Source organism: Amphiura filiformis, chromosome 10 (assembly GCF_039555335.1).
Source record: "Amphiura filiformis chromosome 10, Afil_fr2py, whole genome shotgun sequence".
Taxonomy (NCBI): Eukaryota; Metazoa; Echinodermata; class Ophiuroidea; order Amphilepidida; family Amphiuridae; genus Amphiura; species Amphiura filiformis.
Window position 1 is genome coordinate 12,953,075 of NC_092637.1, and position 27,492 is coordinate 12,980,566.

A 27,492-nucleotide genomic window follows, 5' to 3' on the forward strand; every position below is an offset into this window, starting at 1 on the left:
CTTCTTTAAATAATGATTCATTGAAGAAACTGTGTTGTCTCTTTGTTGCGTTTGTTGGAATCTTTTTGCGCCTTGTATAGACCCGTTTGTCACTTTTAAAACTGGATCTTCGTCTATTCAATTGCTAGTAACTTTACTTCTTGAGGTCACATTGGATTCAATGTAATGTCATAATGTGCAGGATTAGATAGTGCATTTATTAAAAAAACAAATTTACCAAAGTATTGCTCAGTTTTGAAATTGTGATTATTTTTCCAAGTGTAAGGATACTTTATTGGCGCAGTATATAACATTTTACATTATATGTTAGAAAATAGTTATCAAGCTCGAATCACATAGTTTTATTTAAAACAAACTCATGTTGAACACAAAAACGAATAAAAACAGTTGGCTCTCACCACGCGATATTCAAAAGTCCCGCGCGAAATTGTCTAAGTGGAATGACGTAATGGTTATTTGTGCTCAAGTGTCGTCAGCTTTCATTGTATTACTGAGGTATCATTGCACTCGACAATCTAGGCGCCCGGAAATTTAGAATATCGCGTGTTGAGAGACGGATGTTTTTATTCGTTTTTTATGAATTTGTTTTAACTTGACTAAAACCAAGTGATTCGTGCTTGATAATTATTTTTCTTACATGTAAGGCATGTTGTTGTGATTGCTGGAGACTTCCTTTATGTGTTCTTTCTTGATATTAAGGCATATTGTTTTTTCTTTGTAAACTATATTATATGCTTTGTTAAAACGAACATACGAGGGTTATTCTTTAAGTTCTGCCTCAAATCTTATAAACTTAGCTCTAGCTCTGTAAATGGACGTTTCTGAAAACACGGCATGCTTATACATTGGAATGTCACTTACAAATGAGAGAATAGGTATATTAATACCTTTTACATATTTTTGTAAGTTACCTCTGAAACAGTAAAAAAGTATTTATATGGCAATGTGTGTGTAGGCCTATCCCTCTTACGAGATTAGCTTATAACTGAAACAACATCAAATGTATAATCAAACAGAAATATTACCAGCAATAAAATGCATTTTAACTTTATATGTACCAGAATCTAATTTTACCTGTATGGAAGGAAAAAGTTAAAATGAAGACACCCAACCTTGTTTTTACTTGCTATTTTCAAATTACTTTCCTTGGTGTTCAAATATCAAGTATCATGTCCATAAAAGGTTTGAAATGCTTACATCTAACCATTTCTATTAAAACAGATACTTTTTGTATAAGATTAATGTCTTTGGGGGATTTTAAAGAATGAAGAACATTTAATTTAATTTCAATGCTTTTATCCGCTCTTACATTTTCTTTAGGTAAAAAGCAGTGGTGTTTGATGGGGTGAAGCAGCGTTTTGTCATTTGACATATGTAATGTGCAATGTTTTATTTAAGTCTGTTCATAGACCGTGAAGACATGGAGGGTCATCTGCAGCATGTCAGAGACAAAGTATGAAATCCACTTCTTTCAAACACGCTGATCCAACAGGTGCGCGCGAGACGTACATGGTCTCAGCATAATGTGAAATTTCTATAGAATTACGATCCAGATGATCTATGGGCTGTTTCAACTTCAATTTCGTCTACCTTTATATATCTGTGCGTTATATTGTTACCGTTTTTGAAGCGCTGAATCGTGCGAATAAAGTAAGACATCACAAGCTAAATAAGACTAAAGTTAAAATAATGGAAAATACTAATTGCAGAAGTAGAAGTAATTCCCTGGGCCTCAATGAAGAATAGATGATTAATTTTGTGTTTTCAACTGATTGAGTGTCCCAGGTAATAGAAGAAACGAAACAACCAAACAAAATAGAGATATACAGGTCAGGCAGAACTTTTGAATGACCCTCATACATTGAACTAAGTAAGGAAAGAAACGGTAAGGATATAATACATCCATATAACACATTTATTAAGGTTAGTGAAATTTAAACACATTATTAAGGCTAGTGAAATTTGTGTAAGATAAAAGCAATATAACAAAAAATCGTAGTTATTATAAAAACCCGGTACTAGTAGTAGATTTAAAGTTTTATATCACAAAATTGCAAATTGATTCATTGATTTTCTTCACAATCGTTAAAATTAGCGAACCAGCAATTTCCACATCGAAGTTTAACGCGTCCTATATATTGAACCAGTGTCAAAAATACTACGCTTCTTGAAAAACAAGTAACAAGTAATGAAATGGGGTATGCAATTGCAAATATGATTTAATGCATTAAATTTGGTAACTTCATTACGCTTTTCATAATTAACTTCAGTCAAATGCTCGCATGAGTAAAAAAAGCTGGGGAACCAACCAAACAACTGGCGTCCAGTCCAAGATTGTGAGAGCTTATTGTGAAACATATACTATGCAAAGCTCTCACATGACTACTCAAATCTAAACTTCGCCTAGAAATGGTACTCCCTTACTTTGAGCACAGTCTATTCCACTGTATCCAGCATCACATGAGCACCCGTAGGGACGAGGAAGACAGAAAAGTGATCGATTACAAGCGTTACTGTGAGGTTTATTATTGTTATCAGTATAAGAGCACTGGAGTTGACCGTCTTGTCCCCATCTGTTGCTACCAACGACTGTCGGAATCAAGGTATGAGATGTTTAAAAAAATTACATTAAAAGGTGGATCACATTCTAAATTTTATACTGATGAAAACAATGATAAATAACTTAATTGTCTCAGATTGAACTTCATATGCGTTTAATGTTTAATGAAAGAATATTATATATATTTAAGGATGACTAGTATTCATGGATGAAGTAAAGAGGAGGACTAGGGCTGGTTGGTGTGCATTTGGCAAGCTCAATGACATCATGAGAAGTAAGATGCCAACTTGTCTGAAACGCAAGGTTTTCAACCAATGTGTACTACCAGCCATGACCTATGGAGCGGAAACATGGTCACTTACTAAGAGGATGGAGCAAAAACTGAAAACTGCACAGCATAGCATGGAAAGATGTATGCTGGGCTACACCAAAAGGGACAGGAAAACAGTGGCACGGATCAGGAGCCAAACAGAAGTTACAGACATAATCCACACAATAAAGATGAAGAAGTGGCATTGGGCTGGCCATCTTGCAAGATCAGCAGATAATAGATGGACAAAGAATGTCACAGAATGGAGGCCTTGGCTGGGCTCAAGACGCCAAGGCAGACAGAAAGTCAGATGGAGGGATGAAATAGCAAGTTTCATAGGGATCAGGTGGATGGCAAATGCAAATGACAGGAAACTTTGGTGCCAACTTGGGGAGGCTTTCGCCCTGCAGTGGGCTGAATACGGCTGATGATGATGATGATGAGTATTCATTTAATATTTATTTGAAACTGATGTTAATTTACCTGTTTTTGTTACCTTAACAGCCTTCTTAAAGTTGACCCCTTGATTGATTTATGAATGCTAGCTTAATAAACGGAACCTGAGTTTGAGCTGTTGTTTTTGTGTTTATAAAAATTATGCTGACTGGACCTAGTATTGTGGTTATGAACCAGGGATATTTTGGTGAATTTATAATCCAAATGGTGGCCCTTGCCCATGGTTGATATTAAAAAGATCTAAGATATAACAATGACCAAACGTTATTCTTTATGAATAAACTTCATTATTATTTTTATAGGATCATTATTATCTGCATACTGATAATACTTACAATTAATCACGCAAATATTTACTTGATATCACTTTTGTTATTTACCTATTTCACAATTCCTTCCAATGAATCCTGGTGCGCAGACACAAAGGCCAGACCTCTCATCACATATGCCTCCATTGAGACATATTGGGCAGTCATATAAACAACGTGGACCCCATTTATTTAACAAACAAGCTGTGAATGAAAGAATTCTGTAATATTTTACTTCATTAGACATTTGGTTGTTTTAAAATGATATTGCTTTCAGTTTTGTTTCTATTGTGGTTTGTTTGTTTGTTTTATTTCTTCTTTTGCCTGGGTTACTCATTCAGTGGATGTTTTAAGGTATCCTCTGTTCTTCCATGAGGCCCAGGGGTCACATAAAAATATACATTAAAATACATCAAAATAATGAAACAAAATATTTAAATACATAGGATACATAAATATATAGAATTCAGATGCCAAAATTAAGATGCCAAAATACACCATAAAAGACATGTTTTGGAAACTAAATAATTTACACAGTTTAAGATTTATGACACAATAGAATTTACATAACAAGAAAATTCATCATTTAGTATTTGAATTAAATAAACATATTTCTCAAATTATAAAACAATCGAAGTATTTGAACACACTTAAAATTGATGGTGGTGGTAGAGGCGTAGCCAGCTTTCTTGGTCAGGGGGGGGGGCAAAACAAATTTCAGAGGCACAGCTTAAAAAAATTGCAGTTGCAACATGAAATTTTTGTTTTTAGAGAGACTGTACATGCTTTCGAGCTTCTAAAAATGCTTTAATGGCGCGATATGCGCGCGTAGCGCGCAAAAAATGTTGAATTTGACACTATTTTTGCCCATGATCGAGACGAAAATTGCTTTATTGTGACAATTTTTGTATTTTACACTATTTTGGCCCATGATCGGGGTCAATTTTGATGAAAAAGGGGCTCCTTGCTTTTTCTTTTCCTTTGCCCTTTGGTCAGAGGGGCACTTTTTTCTTTCATTTTTGTCGGGGGGGCAGTCTGGTTTGATTTTGACCCCTATATACACTTTGACCTTTGAATTTTTAAGTTGCCAAAGGATCATCAGTACTATTTTTTTTCATTCAAAAATATTATCCTGTTTGCCAAATGAAACTAAATCCTAATCCTTCAATTAGTTCTAACTGGAAATTAAAGTAACATTTGGTCAAACATGCGTTTTTATGGTACTTGTCGTATGCTGTGACAATCAAGCCGAAAGACTTGTACTGAGACTATCAGACTAATTTCAGGTAAGCATTCTAATTTTTGGCAAACACATTGTCTAATCTTTGTCATAACCAATTATTTTAACTAACATAAAACATAAAAATAATAAGATAGCTCATAGCTTATGCTCAATATTTTGAATGCTTAGACTTGTGACAAGTCTTAGAATTTTGTGACTACAATTGTATGAAAATTGCCCAGTTTCCCTCAAATTGCGAAAATATAAATATTTTCTGGAATCAGGAGTACATGATTGCACGAGATTATCTTATGTAACTCGATCATTGACCCATCTGGGCCATGTACTGCCCCTGACTATAGCTAAAATAATAGTTTCGACCATGAGAGTATGAATGTATTGCGTGCACTGCGTATCGCAAGTTTAGTGGAATGACACGATAGCGCGATCGATTGTGTACGCACAGGAAAATGCAGCGCTACCCAAAGCGTTTGTGGTAGGCGTTGCACGCCGACGCAATTGTCATTGCGTGCCTAATGAGCTCTCATAATCGAGAAATTATTATTTTAGCTATAAATAATAACCTATTAATGCGAACCACAGTGACCGATAGAAAACTGCAATGGGAATACAAGTTATGTAGTGATATTGACAACATTGTTAAAGGTAAACGTAACGTAATTTAAGAGTTGATAATTACCTCTCACGATGACTTGAAATATAGCCTGGTGACCGGTACGGTTTCCCCGCTCATGACATTCATATATCCCACTATCATTAACAGTAACGGGATTAATGGTGACTGTCGTTTGGTTATCCCATTTTGTTACCAGTTGGCCATTCCTTCTCCATCTCCACTGGGTAATACCTAGACTTATGTTTACAGTCAGCGTTAAATTGTCACCAGCGCGGGCAGTGTATGAAACAGATTCAGGGGTGATAACACCTGATGTAAAAATAATAATAATAAAAATTTCCATCCACAGTTATATACCAAAGCCGTATTCAAGTATTAAGTTAATAATAATTATATCTTAAAATATGGTATGGAAGGATTTACTTCCTAAGAGCAAATAAAAGATGATCATGAAAGTCATAATGTACTTTTTAAACAATTTCAACGCTGTTTTTTGGCGTGTTTGTAATGGCTTATTATTTTACACATTCGCTAGCATTCACTTCAATGGAATGGGCCACATTTGTTTTGTTTTGGGGGTAAAGCCATTGAAAGCCTTATAGAACACCAGTCATTATTTGCCCTAAATATTTTTGATTTTGGGCAAACAATAACAAAATTAGAATTTCATTAAATATGGCTTTAACGGTATTTTTCTTTTGTTTCAAAAATGCCGAAATCTTATTTTTCATGTTGATTAATTTTAGGATGTTCTGGTTTAGCATATTACTGCTGTCTCCTTAAATTGTTTGCTTTTATTAAAGCTAAAAGAACAACATTAATGGTGACGAACGGTTTGATGAAAGTTTGTATTTCCTTACTGTTTTTGGACATGACAATATTCGTTATCTTCTCTGTAACATTTCCCTTTTCCGCCTCACAATAAAACGCACCGACCCGCTGTAAACCACCTGCCACTGGCATTTCAAAACGGCGTGCAGTGACTTCGGGATGCAGGTCTCTTACCGATGAGTCCGTTGGGTTCCCAATACCGGTACCAGTGTTAAGTACACGTCCAAAAGTCACTGATGCATCAGTGTCTTCACCACTCTTATATCCACCTATTCGTTGACCGCCATCACCATCTATTTGAATTCGTGAATATCTACTCTGGCATGTAAAATCCAAAAATGATCCAACTCCTATAAACATCCATGTATAGAAAGAAGGATGAAATTAATAGACACATATGAAAATTAAGGGCAAATGTGTATAAAATAAAACAAAATAGTAATTCCCTTGATAAAATATAATTTCGTGCATGGAATCCGCATGCAACTTAGACTGAACAGGAATGACCATTTAATTCATACTAGTTACGGGAGGCTGCCATATAGCATAGTAGACCCCTAATATTCAATATGTTAATTCGGTTTAAACATTATACAATCATGTCTATAACTAACTAACTTAATAGATAAATAACTTAATAAATAATAAATAATAAATAATAAATGAAGAGCTTTGTTTCAAAACCCCTTACATCCACTTGCCCATTTTGAGAACACATCAAAAAATCACCGATATATGGGGGTTTGCAACAAAAACAGTTTTGGGCGGGATGTTTGGGTAGGATGAGCATCCTGCCAAAATCTGCTTTTGTTGAAAAACACCTTATATCAGTGATTATTTTGATGATTTTTGAAGTGTTCTCAAAATTGGGCAGGTGGATGTAAGGGGTTTTGAAACGAAGCTTTTCAAATAATAAATAATAAATAATAAATAATAAATAATAAATAATAAATAATAAATAATAAATAATAAATAATAAATAATAAAATAAATAAATAAATAAATAAATAAATAAACAAATAAATGTTGGCCCCTTTCGCGTGTATCAAAGCGCTTTACATGTATTCCACTGTCGTTACCTAACATATGTCAGCTAGCATACAATGGCCAAAGACAGAACCAAGTACGGTAAAACGCCCTACCCAAGTGCAAAACACGATGGCATCCCTGGGGCTCGAACTCACAATAATACGATATCGAGACAGAGCCCGGTCCGTATCGCTGTGCCATCACGACTCGTCCATTATATCTATGCATGAAACGGCCCACAAGCTTATTTTTTGTATTATATGAGACAAATATTGCAAATATCATTATTATATTCGGCAACGGTTTTATGTTGAACTATTTAACAGTCGGTATTCTGCCCTATCAAAAAGGGCATAACTGAAACTAACATTTCTAACGAAATTTAGTTTCATGTTATCTATATCTGGTACCTATATTCATGATAACTAAAACACACAAATTTAAAACCCCTTTACGTTAACCCATTTAACATTAGTGTACAGGACCTCGAGTTGTTTTTATTTGTCGCTTTTGGCTAATATAGTACCAACCAACGTAATCTAAATCTTAACGATTTGATAAAAAAAAAAAAATAGAAATATATTTAAATACCTGTAATTTCGGCAATGATCAATAATACTGCTAAATACTTGGTCGCCATGTTGCCTTTTTCGTGATAATAGGTAAAATCAGACACATAAAAATATATATGAACTCGTGACTTCAGTATTCAATATAACGATGTTTATTCATCTGGAACTTAATTTAATACACATATTGTATGACCTGCTATCCTCGTTGACTAAATATAATAGAATACCATTGGCGGCTTATTACCACCTTTACCAATACTATATAGTTCGTCAAGTTCAATAAAACGCTACTGTATTGTTATTGGTAGCTTAGTCATCATAACACGAGCCGTGTATGCTTACCAACAATATAGTCCAGTAGATATCAAGGTTTTACGTGCATCCCCCAGGATTCTACCAAACAAACTTTTTTTAGCTTCCGTTTATGGTCCTATAACAAATTCAACCTTGAATATGGCCAGAGTGCAGGGAATTATTTCTGGTTAATATCTTGAATATGTTATAGGACCATAAAAGGAAGCTAAAAAGTTGTTTTGGTAGATTCCTGGGGGATGCACATTAAACCCTGGTATGTACTGGACTAATAGTATCTAAAATGGCAAGTTTTGTTTCCCCCTTTTTCTCCCCGTGCATTTTACTTGTGATTTGATCACTAATAATGGACCACGTTGGTTTCTGCGTTCAACACATAATAGTATGATCATATACATGCATTTCCGTTTCCTTCCTTTCCATATTAATTTTCTTTTCTTTCTTTTTCCACGTTGTGGTTATGTGGTTGATGAAAGAGAGTTCAATTTAGGTTTTGGCTTTGACCAGTGATATCATAATGATAAGGTTTAATTCATGTTCAGTTGTATCAAATTTGATTGACAAGAGTTTCCATTAATTGTAATTGATTTTTCTTCTTTAAAATACAAAATTTCTTATATAATTATATATTACTGGATACTCTATTTTTCGTCAAAACGAACTTCAATCATTGTTAAGTCAAATCAATGAATTAACTATGAAATCTTTATACAGTTAAACAAACATTCCCTTAACATTGAACAAAGAACAAACAAAAATAAAGTAAAATAACAGGATTTTTGTGAAATATCTTTACAAAAATTTGGTTAAGACTTCGGAATGTTACTAAAACGTTTTATAACCTTTATAATAATCCCACATTTAAATGTTTTCTGTAAAATATGTTTTCTTTGCCGGGTTGTACCCTCAGTCAGTATAACATATTGCTCCGTCATATATACACGTGTTCATTTTTGTATTTTGGACATGAAATTTACTTCTTACCTCTAAAATGTGATAATAGTCACAATGTCTATTCATATTGACTGATATAGCCTATCCCAGTTATCATCTATCCGATTCCTTAATTTGTATCATTATTATTTGTTCTTGTGCAAAGATTGGTGAATAGATATGTTTAAATACATGCTTGAACCATATTTTGTACTTTTTTCTCAATACTATTAAAAAATGACTTAGGCAATTGTCGTAAAATAGGCTATGGTCAATTGTATGAAAGGCCTGTGATCTTGCTAAATACATTCCAATCGGCGTTTCATTATTATCTACAGCATTGTTTTCTTTGTCGACAAATTTCGTACTTGAAATATCTGAGGAAATGCTGGTTCTAAAATAATTATTTTGTATTTTATAACCTGTTAATTCGTAATTTCCATATGTACATAATTATATAAAATATTCTCAATGATGATTTTATGCACATGCAGAAGAGGCTGTAAAGTACCAGTTCATACACCCACAACGAGCATACAAAATATACCCCACGATGTAGCTCTTCTAGGGTGTTCATTAATGTTATATTGACTACTGTACGTTTTCATAGGTACCGTCGTCACATTCACCGCTAACATCTGATTTAATAATGTTTAACGCATAAGCATGTCCTGTTGTATCACCACTCGACGTCTTGTCAATTGCAGCTGTATTGGCGTCCTGATATGTATCATCATGGTTTGGTTTGTATTCAGCATACCCACCTGCTGCCATCTGAATTGGCCTATCTGAAGAATCTGTTTTGGTTTGCATCGGGCCATCTGGCAATCGATTTGGTGTTCCGTGTTGTTGGTCTTGAATGTTCGCATGTATTGACCTATAAAAATTGATAATCAATAACGCTGACAATTTTGTGTTTAAGAAATGAAATAATTTGTGTGATTTTCTTTTCTTTAGTATAGTTTATTTTGATGCATTTCTCAATCATAAAGTGGATTTACTTTAAAAGTGTGTTCAAAGTTGAGGTAAAATAGAACTACTCTGTCAATTTAATATATTAGAAAAAGTTAAGTCAAAAATAGTACAACATTACGGACCGGTCGATATTTATTCCGGAGGCGGAGGGAGGCGTTTTAAGGGAAGAATTCGAATTTTCATGAGGGGGAATGTGAAGTTTTCAATGGGGAAAAGGTGACAAACAATCATGACATTTTATGCAGATGAGAGGGGGGAATTTGTTGTCCATTTTTTTAATCAAATCTCCCACTACCCCTTGGCGTAAATATTGAACGGTCCCTTAAGTAGTCTCAACATTTCCCTACCCTCACGTATACATGCTTAGAGGTTCTTACAATCGTGACATAATCATGATGATTATTTATCAATTTATATTAAGTTATACTTATTCAGTTCCATAATTACAATCTACATTTTCATTTTTACCTGTTCTTGACAACCAAACCGATAATGACAATGAACAACACTAAAGTGACACTGACTGACACCGACACCACAACAGTATTGATTCCGGAACCTCCTGCTAAAAATAATGCAAACAAAACTCAATTATTAAATCGTATTATATTTTGTATGTATCGTATTTTTTGTAAGGCGAGTCGGAGAGGTACCTGAGTGTCTTTGCTCAAATATTGAGAAAAACAAAGCACACGCTCATGAAATATTAAGGCTCCACTTATTTAACGCCATGTGTATGATTTTCCCTGGGAGAGAAAAAAATAGCAAAAACTTTCGTTTTGGCTTATTATTTGTCATAACTCTATGGAAATATAAATGTGTCCAGTGGCTTCCTCGACTCAATTCCTATAAGATCTATGTATTACCCTGCAGAAATGAACTGTATTATTTAAAGTCATGCTGTAACATTTCAATAAAATAGGTTAGTATGTCAGATATGATCCCTTTTTAATCATTTGCCATAAAATGTGTATTACATTGCGATTTTCAAAGAATCCAAAATTATTTGATATCAGAAGGACATTCTTCGTATTCAGAATGCAATTCGATATATCTTATGTGCTCTAATGTCCCACAATAAAATACTGTCCAAACGTTCATACCCCAGCCCTTAAGCACAATTACCAAAACTGGAAACATAATTATGACCTGAAGATACAAACTTGATTAAAGAAATTCGATACTAAAAGCTATAAGAAGAAGGAAGAAGCAAATATACAATGGAAGTTAGTGTATAACTAACAATGTTACCTGTTATCAGCATGGTCAGTGGCAAAGTTACCGGCAATTCCTCAGACCAATTCGTTACAGATATCTGCATATAACATTTAGAAAGAGGCGCAAGTGAAGTATTATTCAGTATTGGGAAGTGTATGTCTACATTAAACGTGCTGTCAAAGTGTTGTATTAGATTATATTCATGATATTCATGAAGTTACTACAATTCATTATCTGTTGGTTGTGGGCACTATGTCCTAGCGGTACGGGCTCTGACTAATAATAGGAGGATTGCGGGTTCGATACCCGGCAGTGTCATTGTGTTGTGCCCTTAGATTAGGCTCTTAACATATATTGCCTCTCTCCACCCAGGTGTATAAATGGATAACAGCTTGTGCAGAAGGATTGGGGGCTTACACCAACAGTATCATATCATATCATATCATTTTATTTGCCAGTAAAAAACACGTATATATGTACAATATTGCACAATATCAAAATTACACACACTTATATAAATTACACATGCAAAGATATAAAATGTAAACCATGGAAGGTCATAAAGCAAGAAATTTGACCAATGTTGGAGAAAATTTAGAGATGGCATCCCTTAACCAGGAACAAAACCAAAGGACAAGCGAACCCCTGGCAGGGATAGCCAGATAGTAACAAAGTCACTTTCAAAGTGGCTAAACCTTGGTTCCCACAGGAACACAGACAAGCAACACAGGGGAACGGGACAAAGGATGAATCTACCTATATTCTCCAACATAAGATGAGGCTTGATATTAAGCACAACCTTTAGGTAAAAAATAAGCCCAACTAAAAACTATTTTGAATTCCAGCTAATTTGTTCTGAAATGTTTTTTGAGATTGTCCTGGAAATTAGATATACTAAACAAGAATTGGTCTTTGAGAGATGAAGGAAGTTGACGATTGAAGACAGTATATTTAAAACTATCGGTTATAGCATAAGAATGGGAGAACTTATCCAGAAGATTCTGGGACAAGTCGCGCCGAAAGAGAGATGGCTACTTCGGCCTGTAATATCAGAGATCTTATACTATGAGATGAGACACTCTGTACAAACTGCCTATAGACGAATCCAAATACACGCCTTCCTACACCTGACTAGCAGCCTTTAGTTGGGTCCCCGTCGGCTACAATGCATCCAAAATGTGAAATGATTCGGCCTTGGCGGAAATTTTAAAATGCATTCCATCACCCGTTTTACACCTTCCGCGAAAACACAGGTAGACAAAAGAATGATTTACAACACAATACAGTTCCATCAGTTCTGCAAATAAAAGCCAGTTACACCTAGAGAAGGTCGAGGAGGGTTAATAGAATATACAATAGAGATAATTCCGCAGGTAATCCCGTCGCATCTATTAATAAATGTACAAATGGATGAACAAAAGGACTATGCAATGCATGAATAGATGCGACAGGATTACCTCTATTGTATATATTATTCTATTAACCCTCCTCGTCTTTGCATCTTCTCCAGGTGTTAGGCGGCTTTTATTTGCACAATCGGGCGCTCAAAACCCCAGGTTGGTGCTAGCGGGAAACCAAAGATGGCCGACCAAATCCTGACCATGACTTGGCTCGTTGGATTCGTCTATACCATGCTATACCGCAGTTGAAGACAGGCAATTCATTAGCGTCGTCGCCGGCCAAGTCTTACTACGATCGTGTAATGAGAAGATACCATAGAGTCCTACATAGAGGTCTGAGGAAGAGACGGTCCGAATTCTAATTTATTAATTTATTAATTTATCAGGGAATCACATTTTTTGTACCGCTCACAAAACAAAAAGTATAAGTCCGCCCACCGCTGTCAATCATTAATAAAACAAGCTCTGGCAATGACGTAATCTTAATTATAAATGCGGAAATCACAATTGTACGTGTACTGTCTGCTGTACTCTGTCTTCCAACAAGTGCCGGAGTGTCGCGGTCCTGGTAATATACAGGTATGAACCTTTACGTTGTTATTTTGTTGATTGTTTCTTGGCTGGTTTAGGGAAACTAGAAATATGTATTCACGTTATCTGGTTAATAAATTAACTCACCGTTTGATTATATCGACTGACATGCCCTATATACAAAGCATACGATTCCCCTTCCATCAGAGGTGGATTGAAATAATCTCCATAAATAGCATTGTCTCCGACTACAAACTCGGTGTCTTCGCTTACTGTCTTAGTTGACAACTCTGCGGCAATGTATTTGCTTGGAGACTCCAAGTAGTGCCCAAACTGAAGAGTTGCTCTCTTTCGTTGCTGTGTTTTCAATGCAACACCAACCTGATAAGATCTGTATGAAAGACATTATAGTAAAAGCATCCTAACAAAACTTTTAATAAATTAAAGTTATAATTCGTCGGCTGTATTCCATAGTGGCGTATAGTGATTTTTGGTCTTTTTTTTGAAAATTGGCACATATGTTTTTAATGATGTTCTCTTTCATTTTTTCTAAGTCTCATCAGTCATAATTAGCTAATTAATTAGTAATTAATTAAGTAAATGTGGCCTATAGTTACAAAGTGACATTTTTTGTATTCCATAGTGGCGTATCGACCATACGCCACTTTTTATACACATTTTATAATTATGAAATATCGGCAAAAATGAAAAACATCGTATGTCATAGTGGTGTACACGTATCGGACCTATACGCCACTATGGAATACGAACGACGAAAAGTAACGCCATAGGGGTTACACGGCGACCGAAGTGGCGTACGGTTAACGTTAGGTTAGGGTATTGCGTTTTGTTTGTTTTCCATAGTGACGTATAGTTTTATTTTCAGTTTGCCAGCAATAGTATGTATTTATTTCTTTTGAAAAATATATAACAATAAAATCTATTTAGTTTACTACAGAAATTTCACATCATTTACAAAATATAATTAATGTCTGATTTACACAACTCGATTTTAAATGGGCATTTCTTCAAACCCGATTTTCTCGAAAAGTTGTTTATTCGCGGCGCCCCACTATACGCCACTATGGAATACGGACGACGAATTTAACATTATCAAAGAAGTGAAATGGTATTTATGCTAATAATATTATTTAAATAGTGTCAGAGACGACTGTATTTTCGGACCCTTTTCACATTTTTTTCAGCCACCTTTCATCTCTATAAAAAATTTCCACGTGTTTCTAGCTCTATCCCTTTACTTAACTGTTCTAACAAACCGTCACCATGACTTTTTACACACTTGTCTACTTACGTTACATATTCTACTGTACTGTGTAGTATTGTTATTTCAACAGTAGTTGTTGTCACTCGAATCATCTTTTCAGACACCAACTCGGGCCTTGGGATATCTGTAAATAGAAGCATACCATAAAAGCTCGGTACTCAATAATTTAAGTTTTTCGAGCCATTGTCGACAAAGTTTCTCTTAATGGGTATGATGAGCATGGGACATAGTCTATCCTACCAAAACAGTTTAGACCAAAGTCAATCGTTGGCACACCTCTGTTTTATATGTTCCTATGCATTTGTTGACATTGGCTCATGGCTGGCGTCTCCGAAAAGTCTCCATGCATCTTGAATGTCTTAGGGGCTGTGCGATAATAATATGTCCCCTAGGGTGGGCATATTCAAAATAGCCTGTCAAAAATGCTTGCTCCCTCCGCTTGGCATGCCAAACAGACCTTACCACCCCTCTCGGCATGCCAACAAATTCTTGCCTCTCTACTTAGACTGCCAAAAACTCATTGTCACCATTAGCACATGCAAACTTGTTGGCATCAAAAAATTGCCGTGGCGGCGGATGCTTTATATTGGACACAACAATAAATGTACGGATTCGTAACAGGTAATTTGTCTTTAACATCAAGTCGGTTAATATTGTCAACGTAAACAAGTTTACATCGATTAATATGCATTGGGTATAATATACCTTCAACTGTGGCAGGGTTCGTAAACTGTGTGATGATATTAGCTGATCCTTCAATATCATCAGAACGGGCGGACACTTTGACTTCATACTTGCTAGAGGGCGTCAAATCTGTTATGTTGTGCGTTCTTGCTTTGTTGTGGGTATAGTGTAAAACTTCAGGTTCGGCGTCAGGGTCGTAGGTGGAATCGTATGGTTTGAAAACTGCTTTACTTTTAATCTGTAAATAATGGAAGTAAGAATTCGTTATGGCCCAAGAAGCAGAAGTCGAAATCTTCAGTTTGATATCCAATGTGCGCGTACCCCCGCCCCACCTATGTTTCAGACATTTTATTTTCAAAAAGACCATACATACCTGTAAAGTGTGCTGAGGCTTGTGGATCAACGTCTAGGCGTTACATAAAAGTATTTCTTACAGTCCCCTCGATCTCAAAAACTAGTGTATTGCATACGTACTTGCCTAATTAGCATTCGGCGCAAATTCTATTTCAAACTTGAATGCCGTTATTTTTATGGACCTTTTCATTGTACATGTAAAGTCTATGGAGATTAATATTAGAGAAGGCGCTATAGCCTCATTTTAGGCCATTTTAGGCAGTTTAATACTCATAAAAAAGAACCGCATGCAATTGTGCAACACAATTCTCATGGAATGCTACTTGAGTAAGTACAAATATAATTAAATACTTCTGGAGAGGGGGGATATAGCTAAAACCAAAAATGTCCTATACCTTTAGTGGTTATGAACAAAGGTGCCCCCACGTTATTACGCATCTAGACAGCCCCCATGTACATAATTAGCTAAATATTATAATTATGTGTGACTAATAGTATCGCAATGGCTATACCATCTGAAATTCGAGTATCGTGACGTTCTTACCTAATAGGAAAAATACAAGACATATTCAAAACAAAAATATTATGCAGTGGCTCGAACCTCTCGAAGCAAACTTTTTGCCACTGGGATAGACGGGGTAGATGTTGACATTAAAAAGAAGCAACTCTTACCAAGTAACCAGTAATGGATCCATCAGAATATTTTGGTTCTTCCCAAGAAATGAATATCGATCTTGTTGTGACATCTTCAACAACAAGGTTTGTTGGCATACTGGGACCTGTGGGCATATCAAGTACATATTAAAAAAAATTCTGCGTTCTCAGTCAGTAAATTTCATTTGAAGAAGGCGTTATAAGAAAATGTTGTGATAATACTTATATTGATGCTACAGCTGGTCACCAACCTGTCTTTGTTGCTGTTACTAATGTGGCAGCCGGTCCTTCACCTGCATCAGTCAAGGCTGATATTGTAAAAGTGTAATTTGTATTAGGCATCAGATATTTTATCGTGTCGTAATGTTTAATGGTTGCGTTTTCTTGTATAAGATCACCGAATTCATCTTGAAGAAGATAGTGGTATGATCTGATGGGGCCGTTTTTGTATTCACAAGGAGGTTCTGACCACTTGAATGTAATAGTATCAGATGTGACAGAAGTAGCGATAACACCAGTAGGAGGCGCAGAAGGTGCTGAAATGTTACAAAGAAAAGAAGAAGCTTAGATTGACACTCCCTATGCTAAGATGACAGGATAAGATTACTTGATTATCGAAACTATTTTGATTAGTAATATTTGCTTTTAAACTTTTATAGAATAGATTAGATAATAAATGTCAAAATCTATAGATTTAGAATAATTAAAATATTAGAATAATTATTAGAACCAGTAGAAACCACAACAAATAACAAAATCGGAAGTACAGTTCGGTTTCGATCAACCGGGAAAAAATGTTTAATTTTGCCCCCTCCCCCACCTAACCAAGACATCCGGATATGTCCCTGAAACACTGACCCATCTCGGTCATACCTTATATCATGGCAATCCGTGTCTGTGCTTACCCTACCTCAGTTAAAAAATCTCAGGGCAAACTCAAGTCGAGTGAAAATGAAAACTTTCTTTACCACCTAGTGGAATATTCACTGACTTTCCATGTCTCTCACCGCTATTAGTATCATTTAACTGTGTTGTTATATAAACCGTATAGCGAGCGTTGCCTACTAGAGACACATTGTGACGTGTTGCCTTTGTTTGTGCTTTGCCGTCTGGGATGCTGACATCTTGCACTTGGCAGTGGAATATTTCAATTAGTTCATATTCAATGATATATTGTTTGTCGAGTCAATCGCTTTTTTCTGGTTCCCAATCTATTTGAAGCGTATTTCTCTCAGGAATCAACGTAAATTATGTGATATTTCCGGGCTCTAGAGTGGGAAAAAGTTAATTTATGCATTATCAAATAATTTGCGCTGAATTGTCACATTTTACGTTCAATTAAATGAAAAGAATTATTTATTTTAAAATTATGAAATTATGAAACTCTTTATACCAGTGCATTTTTCTGGGTCGGTAGTTTGAAGCATTCATCAGAGCCAGTGGTTTGAAAAGCGGTTCCAGGATCATATTGATAAATAGCAAAAAAGTATTTAAAGATTTGTTATTCATGGTAATGGTTATTATCTTAAGTATGTTGACAAAGAGCGGCTTTAGAAAGCGTTTACCTAATAAATATTATCATTATCTTTTTACACTTGTATAGTAATGTTTCTTTCAGATATCTTACGTTGACAGTTATTTCCAGACCATCTATCTGCACATTGTCCACCGTCACCCGTATCGTAGAGGCAGGATACACCAGGAGCACAATGACATTCCAATTTACAACCAGCTCCGAAGTAACCAGCTGGACATACTGAAATGATTTCAGTAATATAGGCCACATTATTTAATCACTTATAATAATTATATTGTTAGTCTAAGGATGATGCAACGAAAAAACTTATTATGATCGTAACATACATTATTTTGCCTCAACTTTCAGGACACAGTGTCGACAATTTACAGGCAAAGAATTATTTTTTCCTGCAATGAATCACGTTCTAATACTCCGTTGGTGAGCGACGGGCGATTCCTTTCCCGAACGCAAGAAAAGGAGTCGTATCTGATTGGCTAGAAACCGATTGCTAGATCACTCAGTGATGTAAGTACAAGTTCAGATGTAGAGATGTATTCAATTCCATTTAAATCAATATTCTATTATTCAAGCAGATAAAGCAAGTTGTATAGTGTCTCACTATGGTGCATTGTATAATAGGTCTGTCACACTACGACGGACTGGATCAACGTACATCAACGAATACAAAAATATTTTATTCGGTGGAAAAATCACCAGTCCGGCAGATGATTCGGTGGGATTTTGGGTCCGATTCCCGTTCGTCTCTCTATGCGTTGTGGCCGCTAATAATCCTGCAGGAGTCTTATATCCGATCGTTCAACGTCCGACAAATGACCGGATTTGGGGGTCCGATTCCCGTTCGTTTCTCTATGCGTTGTGGCCGCTACAAATCCTGCAGGCGTCTTATATTGGATCGTTCAACGTCCGACAAATGACCGGCTTTGGGGGTCAACGTCCGACAAATGACCGGATTTGGGGTCCGATTCCCGTTCGTCTCTCTATGCGTTGTGGCCGCTATTAATCCTGCAGGCGTTTTATATTCAATCGTTCAACGTCCGACAAATGACCGGCGAATCCGTCGCATGTGGCACCAACAGGGACGTCCACCCTATCAGAAAAGTGGGGAGGAGAGGGTGTTTGAGAGGGTTTTGACCCCTTAGAGGCAGTGACGTAGCAAGCACTTTTTCAGAGGGTGAACAAAGTGGGGAAAGACAACTTTTAAGGGGAAAACTTTGACGAAAATGGTCAAATATTGGCTAATAAGTACAAAGGGCTACAAATCTGATAAATCAGGGCAACCAGCGTCCGGGGGCAATAGAGGTGAGAAACCTTTGGACAATGAAGGCCCAATTGAAGCCATTTGTCATTTTTTGGATCAATTTTAGCACTATTATTGGGTACTATTTTAGTTTGAAACAGCCGCAAATTGGTGAAAGAAAGCCTAATTGAAGCCATTGAAAAGTTTTCACCATTATTGTATAATATAAACAATTGTTTTAAAAATAACACGTGGATGTCCATAGCAGAAGCAAAAAGGAAGACTTGTCCATTTTTCAAAATGAAGGTCCAATTGAAGCCATTTGCATGGGGACTTTAGGGCCTATTTACATTATTAGGCCTAGACCTAAAAATCTCTTAAGGCTCATTATTATCCTTTTTGATTCTTTGACTCTTTGCTTTTGTTCATTCTCTTGTTTTTGCAGTGTATCTCTTAGCGCTTTGATCTTTTTGTAATAGCGCTTTATAAGCTCTAATATGTATGTATGTATGTATGTACCTATTGTGTAAAAATTTAGTTAGTTTAAAAATGGAAAATTTGGAAAATTGTTTTTGGTGCATCATTTTTACACTAATATTGCCTTAAACAATAAACAAAGAAGGCCCGAACTGAATTTGCAAAATTTAAAATGTTACACTGATCCACTGACACTTAGATATAAGACTTCAGACTCGTAATTTCAGGTAAAGCATGCATGGATTGATATGTTAAAGTCAGGAATAGACCTATAAGTCCGTCTTAAATACTGACTTTGGTGACAAAATATCACGGGCCCTGCATATGGACTGGCCGGCAGTAATTTTCACAGGCTTTTGGACCAAGGAACCACATTTAAGCACTGTCTATAATATTCACAGGCCTATACTTAGGCTTACTAGTACTACTATCCTGGGCCTACTCAATAACGTATACAATTTAACCTTTTCCATGTTTTCTCTTTTCTTTCTTGTCAATCACTAAAACTGGTAGGAATTTGATATACTACTTACATGCATAGGCCTACTACTAAATTACGTGCAATTTAACTTTTTCTCTTCTCTTCTCTCTTCAATTTTTCTCACTTTCTTTTCTTTCTTTTTTCTCTCCTTTCCCCCTTTTTTCTACTTGTCAGTCACTAAAGTACTGGGGAAATATGATATTGCGTCACACACCCTTCAGAAAGCCCCCCCCTGATCGATGCACATGTTCGCCATAGGCCTACATCCGGCACAAGCCCCTGCGAAACCTTGCAAACACCTGCGGTATATAAACGAAAGAATAACGAACAAACCCAGGGTATTATACAGAACAGTACGAACACACATCGGACAACTTCCGAGCATATGTATTCGGCACACTCCGTTTCAAGTTTTGTGCATGCACAAAACTTGAAACGTATTGTCGACGGACTAAACAAAGATCACCTAACACGAAACGCATTTGGCGGATAATAACAGGACATATGAAGAACATAAAACGAACATTGACGAACACTAACGGATTTGCTAAAATACCATCCGTTTCTTATACGGAAGACCGATCCGGTGTAGTGTGACACTAAGACGGTCTGGGTCAACGTACATCACCGAATGCAAAAATATGCTATCCGGTGGTGAAGGCCTCACAGGAACGTATTTGCAACGAACACGGGCCGAGTGCAACGAACAAAGAACGAACATGAACGAAAGGAGAGTGAACAAACTCCGGTAATATACAGCACTATACGAACACGCATCGGATAAATACCGAACATGTGTATTCGGTACACTCCGTTTCAAGTTTTGTGCATGCACAAACTTGCCGACGGACTCACCGAACATCACCTAACACGAAACGCATTTGGCGGATGATAGCAGGACATAAAAAGAACATAAAACGATCATTGACGAACAACAACGGATTTACTAAAATGCCATCCGTTTCTTGTACGGAAGACCTATTCGGTGTAGTGTGACAGACCTATAATAGACTTGTGATTTAAGGGTACTTGCCCATGAGTTTCATTCAGGGGCGTGTTTGAAAAACGGCACAGCGCATTAGTAAAAAGAATAAAAAATACTAAAATTTTCACCGGGGTTCGAACCACTGCCAATTGCACTATGAATGCTAAAGATGCCTATACTGTGCCACGGTGACTGTGGTTAACATTCGGCGATTTTCAAAGATATACATATCAACACGTTTCTAGTGTATTGAAAATTGATTTTGGTAGGAATACGGTCATAGAAAGACATATGACTCTACTTGTCTGTTTGTTTTTCATTTAATACAAATTAATTTTGAATAATTTAACTGGTACGACTCTTAGCAGTCGTGATAAACGACGATTAATTTAGTAATAATAAAATGAAAACGCTGGGTCATTCACGACGTCATTTGTAATTTATGTCAAAACCTGGGGAGGACCACACACATCCGTGCTGCATATATACGTGCGCAATCGATACTCAATGATCCAGACAATAGCGTTTGAATATACCGCCCTGCTTGACACATCTTGTCACTTGCGGGAAGATATACTATAGGCCTACCCTAATAGCTTACAATAGATACCCCACCGTAAACAGCTCTGTTCATTACCTCGCTTTGCTAGTTTATACACGTAGTGTACGCACTTTTGAACCATATTTTGTTCAAAAATGATAGGAAGGGACTGTTTTCAGCTAAAATGTTGGTTATCAGCAGATGCTTAATGATACCGGGAAGTGTTGCAGAAAGGAAAGCGTACTCTTTATTTATTCAAAATATCATATATCAATGAATTTAAATTTGAAATCCAAAAAGGAAATGTCAGGTCAAAATTCTCACCTTAGAATTATTGTGAAATAAAATCAAACCAAATTTAGGCTCCGCAAACAACGTCCAATTATTCCCATTGGTGTTTGCTACACGTGCATATAATATATTATGATTTGGGGCTAATTTGAGAAGAGTTAATGCCTCGAGTTTCAAAATACACCGAGTGATGTTTTTTGATCAAAAACATCGACAATTCAAGACTCTGTAAAAACAAATCAAGAATTTTCTGGGATAATTGCAACTAAGTATAATGACAGTTAAGATCTAAGCTACCAGATGCATCATTAATTTCCTTACTATGATATTTAGTTGTGGGAAAAGATTACTTTAATGTTTTGGCGGGATTATTTCCCGCCAAAAATTTCAACCAAAAAGAGCATGTAGCCTTAATATTCTATAGCCAGTGCTATACAGCACGTGGATCTGAGCTGAATGGGCTATGCTTGGTCTTTTCATATGGTTATAATTCGTCTGGACAAACGTCCTGATTTTGTACCCTGTGATATGGTGACTGGTGATTTCCCATTCCGCTTTCTACAAAAGGCTGGTTTGTGTGCTACCAGTATGACCAGGGGTATGAAGTTAATTCAGAAAGCCAAATGTCTTTACCTTGATTACAGTCAATCCCATAGAATCCAGCAGTACATGAGCACCCATAGGGATGAGGAAGACAGAAGAGAGAACCCCGACACGCATGACTGTGTGGATCATCATCTGAACAAAACAGTTGGCCGTCTTGACCCCATCTATTACTTCCTAGAACTGTAAGGTTTAAGATCATGATAGTGATATTAATGTAAAACATTTTGGGCAAGTCGTAGAGGTGCCTGAGCTAGCGATGTTTGTGCTAAAATATTGAGAAAAAATGTTCACACTCACCGTCACGGGGTAAGATACGGGGTCAATACATGTGATGCCAAAGCTCGTTGTAGTGGGTTTTTATTTTAGCCCATGTTACGCAATGGGTTTTTGGTCTTCACTGAAAACCCGACACCCATCGATATTCCAAAATCGCTGAAAGGGTACCCCGAAACCGCGACACAACTGTGGCATATCCCCATGTATATCCAACCAGGGAGACCCCCGAATATAGCATAATCATTACGTTTACCTTGTTCACAATTCTTTCCGATAAATCCTGGTGCACAGACACAAAGACCAGACCTTTCGTCACATATTCCTCCATTAAGACAAATTGGGCAGTCATAGGAACATTTAGGGCTCCACTTGCCTGACACACAAGCTGTGATTATAAAAAGTATGATTGAAAGCTAAGAATAAACGTATTATCTTCGAAAACGTTCTTAATACAACGTTTACATGTAATTACACAAATAAGTTTTTAAAAAAGCTGTCATTATAATTTAGTACATGAACTTTACATCATCCAAAATTAACGGCTTGAGTTATATACCAAAATTTAAGCTGATACCTTAACCTTGGGTCACTATTCATAGAAGCATCCATCCGTAGATTTTGCATCCTATTTTTTAATTGATGTCAGCTTTTTTTAGTATGAATATTATTGGGACTGTTCTATTTTGATGACGTGTTTCCTAGAAATGTGGGTCATGTTTACTTTTTAATAAGGAAAATATTGAAAAGCGACAATTACCTCTAACAATTACTTGGAGTACTGCCTGGTAACCAGTACGGTTAGCTATCTCGTGGCAGTCATATATCCCGCCATGTTCAACAGTAACATTATCAATGGTGAGTGCATTGCGGTTCCTCATAACTATGGTCCCATTTCTTCGCCATACAAGCTGATTTGTCCCTGACTGTACAGTCAGTGTTATGTGGCCTCCAATGCTAACAGATTGAGAAAGCATCTCGGGAGTAATTACACCTGAATAACCAATAAACAAATATTTTAGCAATAAACAAATAATTATACTGGAACCAATAGTATTTTTAAGATTTAATATTAATTTAATGTTACTAGTAGTGTGATTACCGTATACGTCCGTACACGTTTACGAGGAGTTTTAAGGTAGTATATATTGGGTTATTCCAGATATTATATAGATGCACCCTACAGAGGCATTCGGATTTCCAGACTTTTTGTGCAGTCATAATTGTTGGAAATCCATACCTTTAAAGTGTCAAAAGGGAAAACAATCCAACAAAATATAGTTAAAAATCCGAAATCTACAATTTGAGAGACTCATTTTTCATTCATTTAATAATTGCATTTCCAACCTTTTTCCAGAAACATTAACAACTGGAATTCCAGTTGCTTTCAGAACGCAAACTTGGAGAAAATTTACTTTTTATTTAAATGGCCAATTTTTCAAAGGCACAATATTGTACTGACTTTTCTTTAGGTTCGTTTGTAGCTCAAAAACAAACTATGCCGCCGTGACTTCTCCGTAAAAAGGCAATTATTCCAATATTTCCTGAAGCGACATGAGAAGTTGCCTTAGTTAAGTTAATTTATCTATTAATGATATGTGCATTAAGCCAAGGAACTCAAATCGGAATTTTACCATTTTGAATGGCATGTTATATTTTGCCCTGTATATGTCGTCTTTGTGAGTGCATACGGGTGTAAACTTTTTGTCCAACAAATTATCCAACATGCACAATGTACAATAGACATAATCTCAGCGATCAAAGTAGAAGAATACAAATTAATGGTGTATGTTTTTGCAATCCTATAATAACAAGGGTCTTGCTCCAGGTTTTCATTTATGTAGCTCAAAAGTCGAAGTTCAGTAACAATTAAAATGGTGGCCACCCTGATTTGATTTGAATTTTTTTGTCTCTTTACTATAAAAGCGATAAAAAGTTCAAGTAGCAAAACTACTATTTATCCTATAAATACATCCAGTGGACACAGGGTGATGAATCAACATTAAATTGATTGAGGTTGAATCGACGCGAAGGTTGAAATAACGGTCGGATAGGAACGTTTGCGTCAATGTCATATCGACGCCCAATCAATATGTATCAAAGTTGACAAGGGATATCGAAAACATTTTACAACATTTCGACCATATTTTGATACGATATCATATTCACGTTGAAATTTAGCTGAAAACGGTTTGGTGTTCTGTTGATGTTGATACTATTTCAACCACATCTCAAATGAGGTTGAAATCAGGTTGTAATTCGAGGAGTTAATAATACGTCAACGCGGAATTTTGTCCATCGTGACTTTTCACGAACATCGATCAAATTCTTACTATCGTTAGCCATGACAATTATTGTTATCCGTTCAGTTACGTCTCCTTTTACAGCTTGACAATAAAAAGCTCCAACACGCTCTCTACCACTTTCTACTGGCATATCCAATATGCGTGCATTGGTTTGCGCATCATTTCTTTCTGTCGATCCTTTTGGTAGCGGAGGGACACCGTTGTAACCAGTAGTCGAAATTGCACGTCCAAATGTCACTGTAGCATCAGTATCATTGCCACTCATATATCCGCCTATAAATTGTCCGTTATCTCCATATGCGTGTATTCGTGAAATCTTACTTCTACAGGTAAAGTCCAGAAAACAGGAAATACCTAAACAAACAAATGGATATGAAAAAAAGATCATGAAGATAGGAACAGAAAGTGTCAAAAAAGAAGTATTTTTTTCATGGTATGTTTCATTCCGAAACTATCAGTTCATTCCTTTGTTTGTTGTGATTTCATCCGATTAATCCACATAAATCAGTTTCCTTTATCGATGTTATTGTTGTAATGACGATCTGTCAGCAAACATCTTCATGGAACACCTTGAAGGAACTGCGATTGCTATGCAATGCAACAGAAACAGCGGGAAAGATATGTTGATGATACCTTAGAAATTGTTGCCAAAGATCACGTTAACATCCTCACCGACCACCTCAACCAAGTGGACGAGACTTGATTCAATTAAGTTCGCCTATGAAGAAGAAGAGGAGGGTAAGATCCCATTTTAGACATTTTGATTGTTCGCCGTGATGACGGATTAGTTAAACTATTGGTCTATTGGAAGGCTACACACACCGACCAATACTTGAACTATTCGGTCCCATCAGAAACCGGAAATTAGGGTCGTCCGCACTGTTATGGACAGACAAAGCAGAATTGTCACTAAAGATCAGGATAAGGAAAAGGAGGACAATCATATCAAAGACGCGCTTTATAAATGTGGTTATCCGGATTGGAGCATCAAAAAGGTTAAAGGTCAGATTGCTAAACCTAAGCCAAAGAAAAATAACATCGCCACTGCAATATGAAACCTCCTCATTGCACTCTTCGTAATCTCTTCGTTGATCGTTTTTATATGTTTTTAACATGCTATATATTGGGGGTTGGTATAAATAAAAACGTTTTAATAACATTAATTGTCGGGTTTATATATAAAGGTCATGTAAACGTTTTCAAACGTTTTGTATGGATATACACTACAACAATATTCTTAAAATGTTTTCAAAACATTATTGTAAAATATTTTTTGCAAACATTTTTTGCCGAATATTTTGTCAACACTTAAATAACATTATGTTAGAATAATTTGCAGTAGGTTATCAACAAATGTTTTTGAATGTTACGAAAACGTTTTATACCCTTTATATGTCCTTTGATATAACCCGACATTTAAACATTTTCTAGCAACCTTTTCTAAACTTTTGCGAATGATGTTGTGTGTTTGCTGGGATACAAAGTGTTTAAAACCTCATCATCTGGAACAGCCCATTGGTCCGAAGGGTCATTAGCCCTAACTAACCCAAAAGCCACAGAAGGCACAGCAGCAATCCACCGCAAGCGTAAGACGTATTCCACACAATGCAATTGTGTCATCATGCAAAAGCACATGATAGAAATTCTCTTCATCTTCTTCTCTCCGCCAAAAAGCCTCCGCGAGGGGTTAAAGTTAGGGTTCAGAGCATTGAAGTTATGATTAGTATTAGGGATAAGATCAAGGTTGTCGGTTTAGGGGTTAGGGATTAATGTTTAATGTTAAGTGGTTAGGATTAAAGCTTAGGTTATAGATTAGGGTTAGTGAAGTTTAGGGATAGTGTAAGGATTGGTGTTTTGGATTAATGATATAGCATCGGACTATCGACCTCTCACTTGCAGTTATTTTCTTCAAAATATTGTACACACAAAAATATCCGAACACTTAAAACACAAAAGGCATTTCATTCGGCACGATGAGGCATTTGAATGACAACAAGTAGAGTTTCAAAAGGCGCAAAAAATATGTTTCTTCCTTCAAGGCGTTTTACGCTGCCTTTGTTACGACCTCATTACAGCGTGGTAGCTGTAGTATCACGTCGTCGAAAGCCGAGGGTTATAATGGTATGTGATAAAATATGCGAACTTCGAACATGACCAATCGACGATGGGATAGCCATTAACATATACAGAAATGCTTATGTACAAATTAAACACAGGGTGCTAAATCACAGGTTAAGATCTCAATCCAACATCTATCCCCTGAATTTTTATTTTATATATAACACACATACCTTCCAATGTGTTCACAAAAAGTAACGCTTCTAAAAGATGGCGAAATGTGACCATGATGCAGTATGGAGACTTACACACTATAAAGAAAGTTTACTGGTAGAAACTCTGATTCATGTCCAAGATGGCTACAGTGAACGTTGAGCATAAACGACAAATATACAGCCCATTCATCAACAGGCAAAGTCTAGCATC

At 36.3% G+C, this 27,492-nt stretch overlaps 2 protein-coding genes across 2 annotated transcripts in view; both read right to left on the minus strand.

Moving 5' to 3' along the window:
* Positions 1-7,993, minus strand: part of LOC140161677 (receptor-type tyrosine-protein phosphatase delta-like) — a 161,960-nt gene extending 153,967 nt beyond the window's left edge. Inside the window, exons 1-5 of the mRNA XM_072184977.1 lie at positions 7,945-7,993; positions 6,354-6,674; positions 5,557-5,802; positions 3,707-3,838; positions 2,425-2,589 (exon numbers count right to left, since the gene is read on the minus strand). Of these exons, the coding sequence (XP_072041078.1) occupies positions 2,425-2,589; positions 3,707-3,838; positions 5,557-5,802; positions 6,354-6,674; positions 7,945-7,993 (913 nt within the window). The remainder of the gene's footprint in view (positions 1-2,424; positions 2,590-3,706; positions 3,839-5,556; positions 5,803-6,353; positions 6,675-7,944) is intronic.
* Positions 7,994-9,409: 1,416 nt separating this feature from the next.
* Positions 9,410-14,699, minus strand: LOC140162124 (uncharacterized). Its single transcript, XM_072185398.1, has 5 exons — positions 14,607-14,699; positions 13,442-13,685; positions 11,397-11,460; positions 10,614-10,710; positions 9,410-10,047 (listed from the first exon to the last, which is right to left on the minus strand). The coding sequence occupies exons 1-5, from the start codon at positions 14,669-14,671 to the stop codon at positions 9,762-9,764; spliced, it is 756 nt and encodes a 251-aa protein (XP_072041499.1). The 5' UTR covers positions 14,672-14,699; the 3' UTR covers positions 9,410-9,761.
* Positions 14,700-27,492: the final 12,793 nt, after the last annotated feature.

What these genes read in the sequence shown, in the direction of transcription:
- LOC140162124 (XM_072185398.1), bottom strand. Translation starts at nt 14,671, where the DNA reads ATGATTCGAGTGACAACAACTACTGTTGAAATAACAATACTACACAGT. An exon ending in ACTGACCATGCTGATAACAG is followed by an intron (nt 10,711 to 11,396) that starts GTAACATTGTTA and finishes CATTATTTTTAG; the next exon opens with CAGGAGGTTCCGGAATCAAT. An exon ending in GGTTTGGTTGTCAAGAACAG is followed by an intron (nt 10,048 to 10,613) that starts GTAAAAATGAAA and finishes CAATTTTTATAG; the next exon opens with GTCAATACATGCGAACATTC.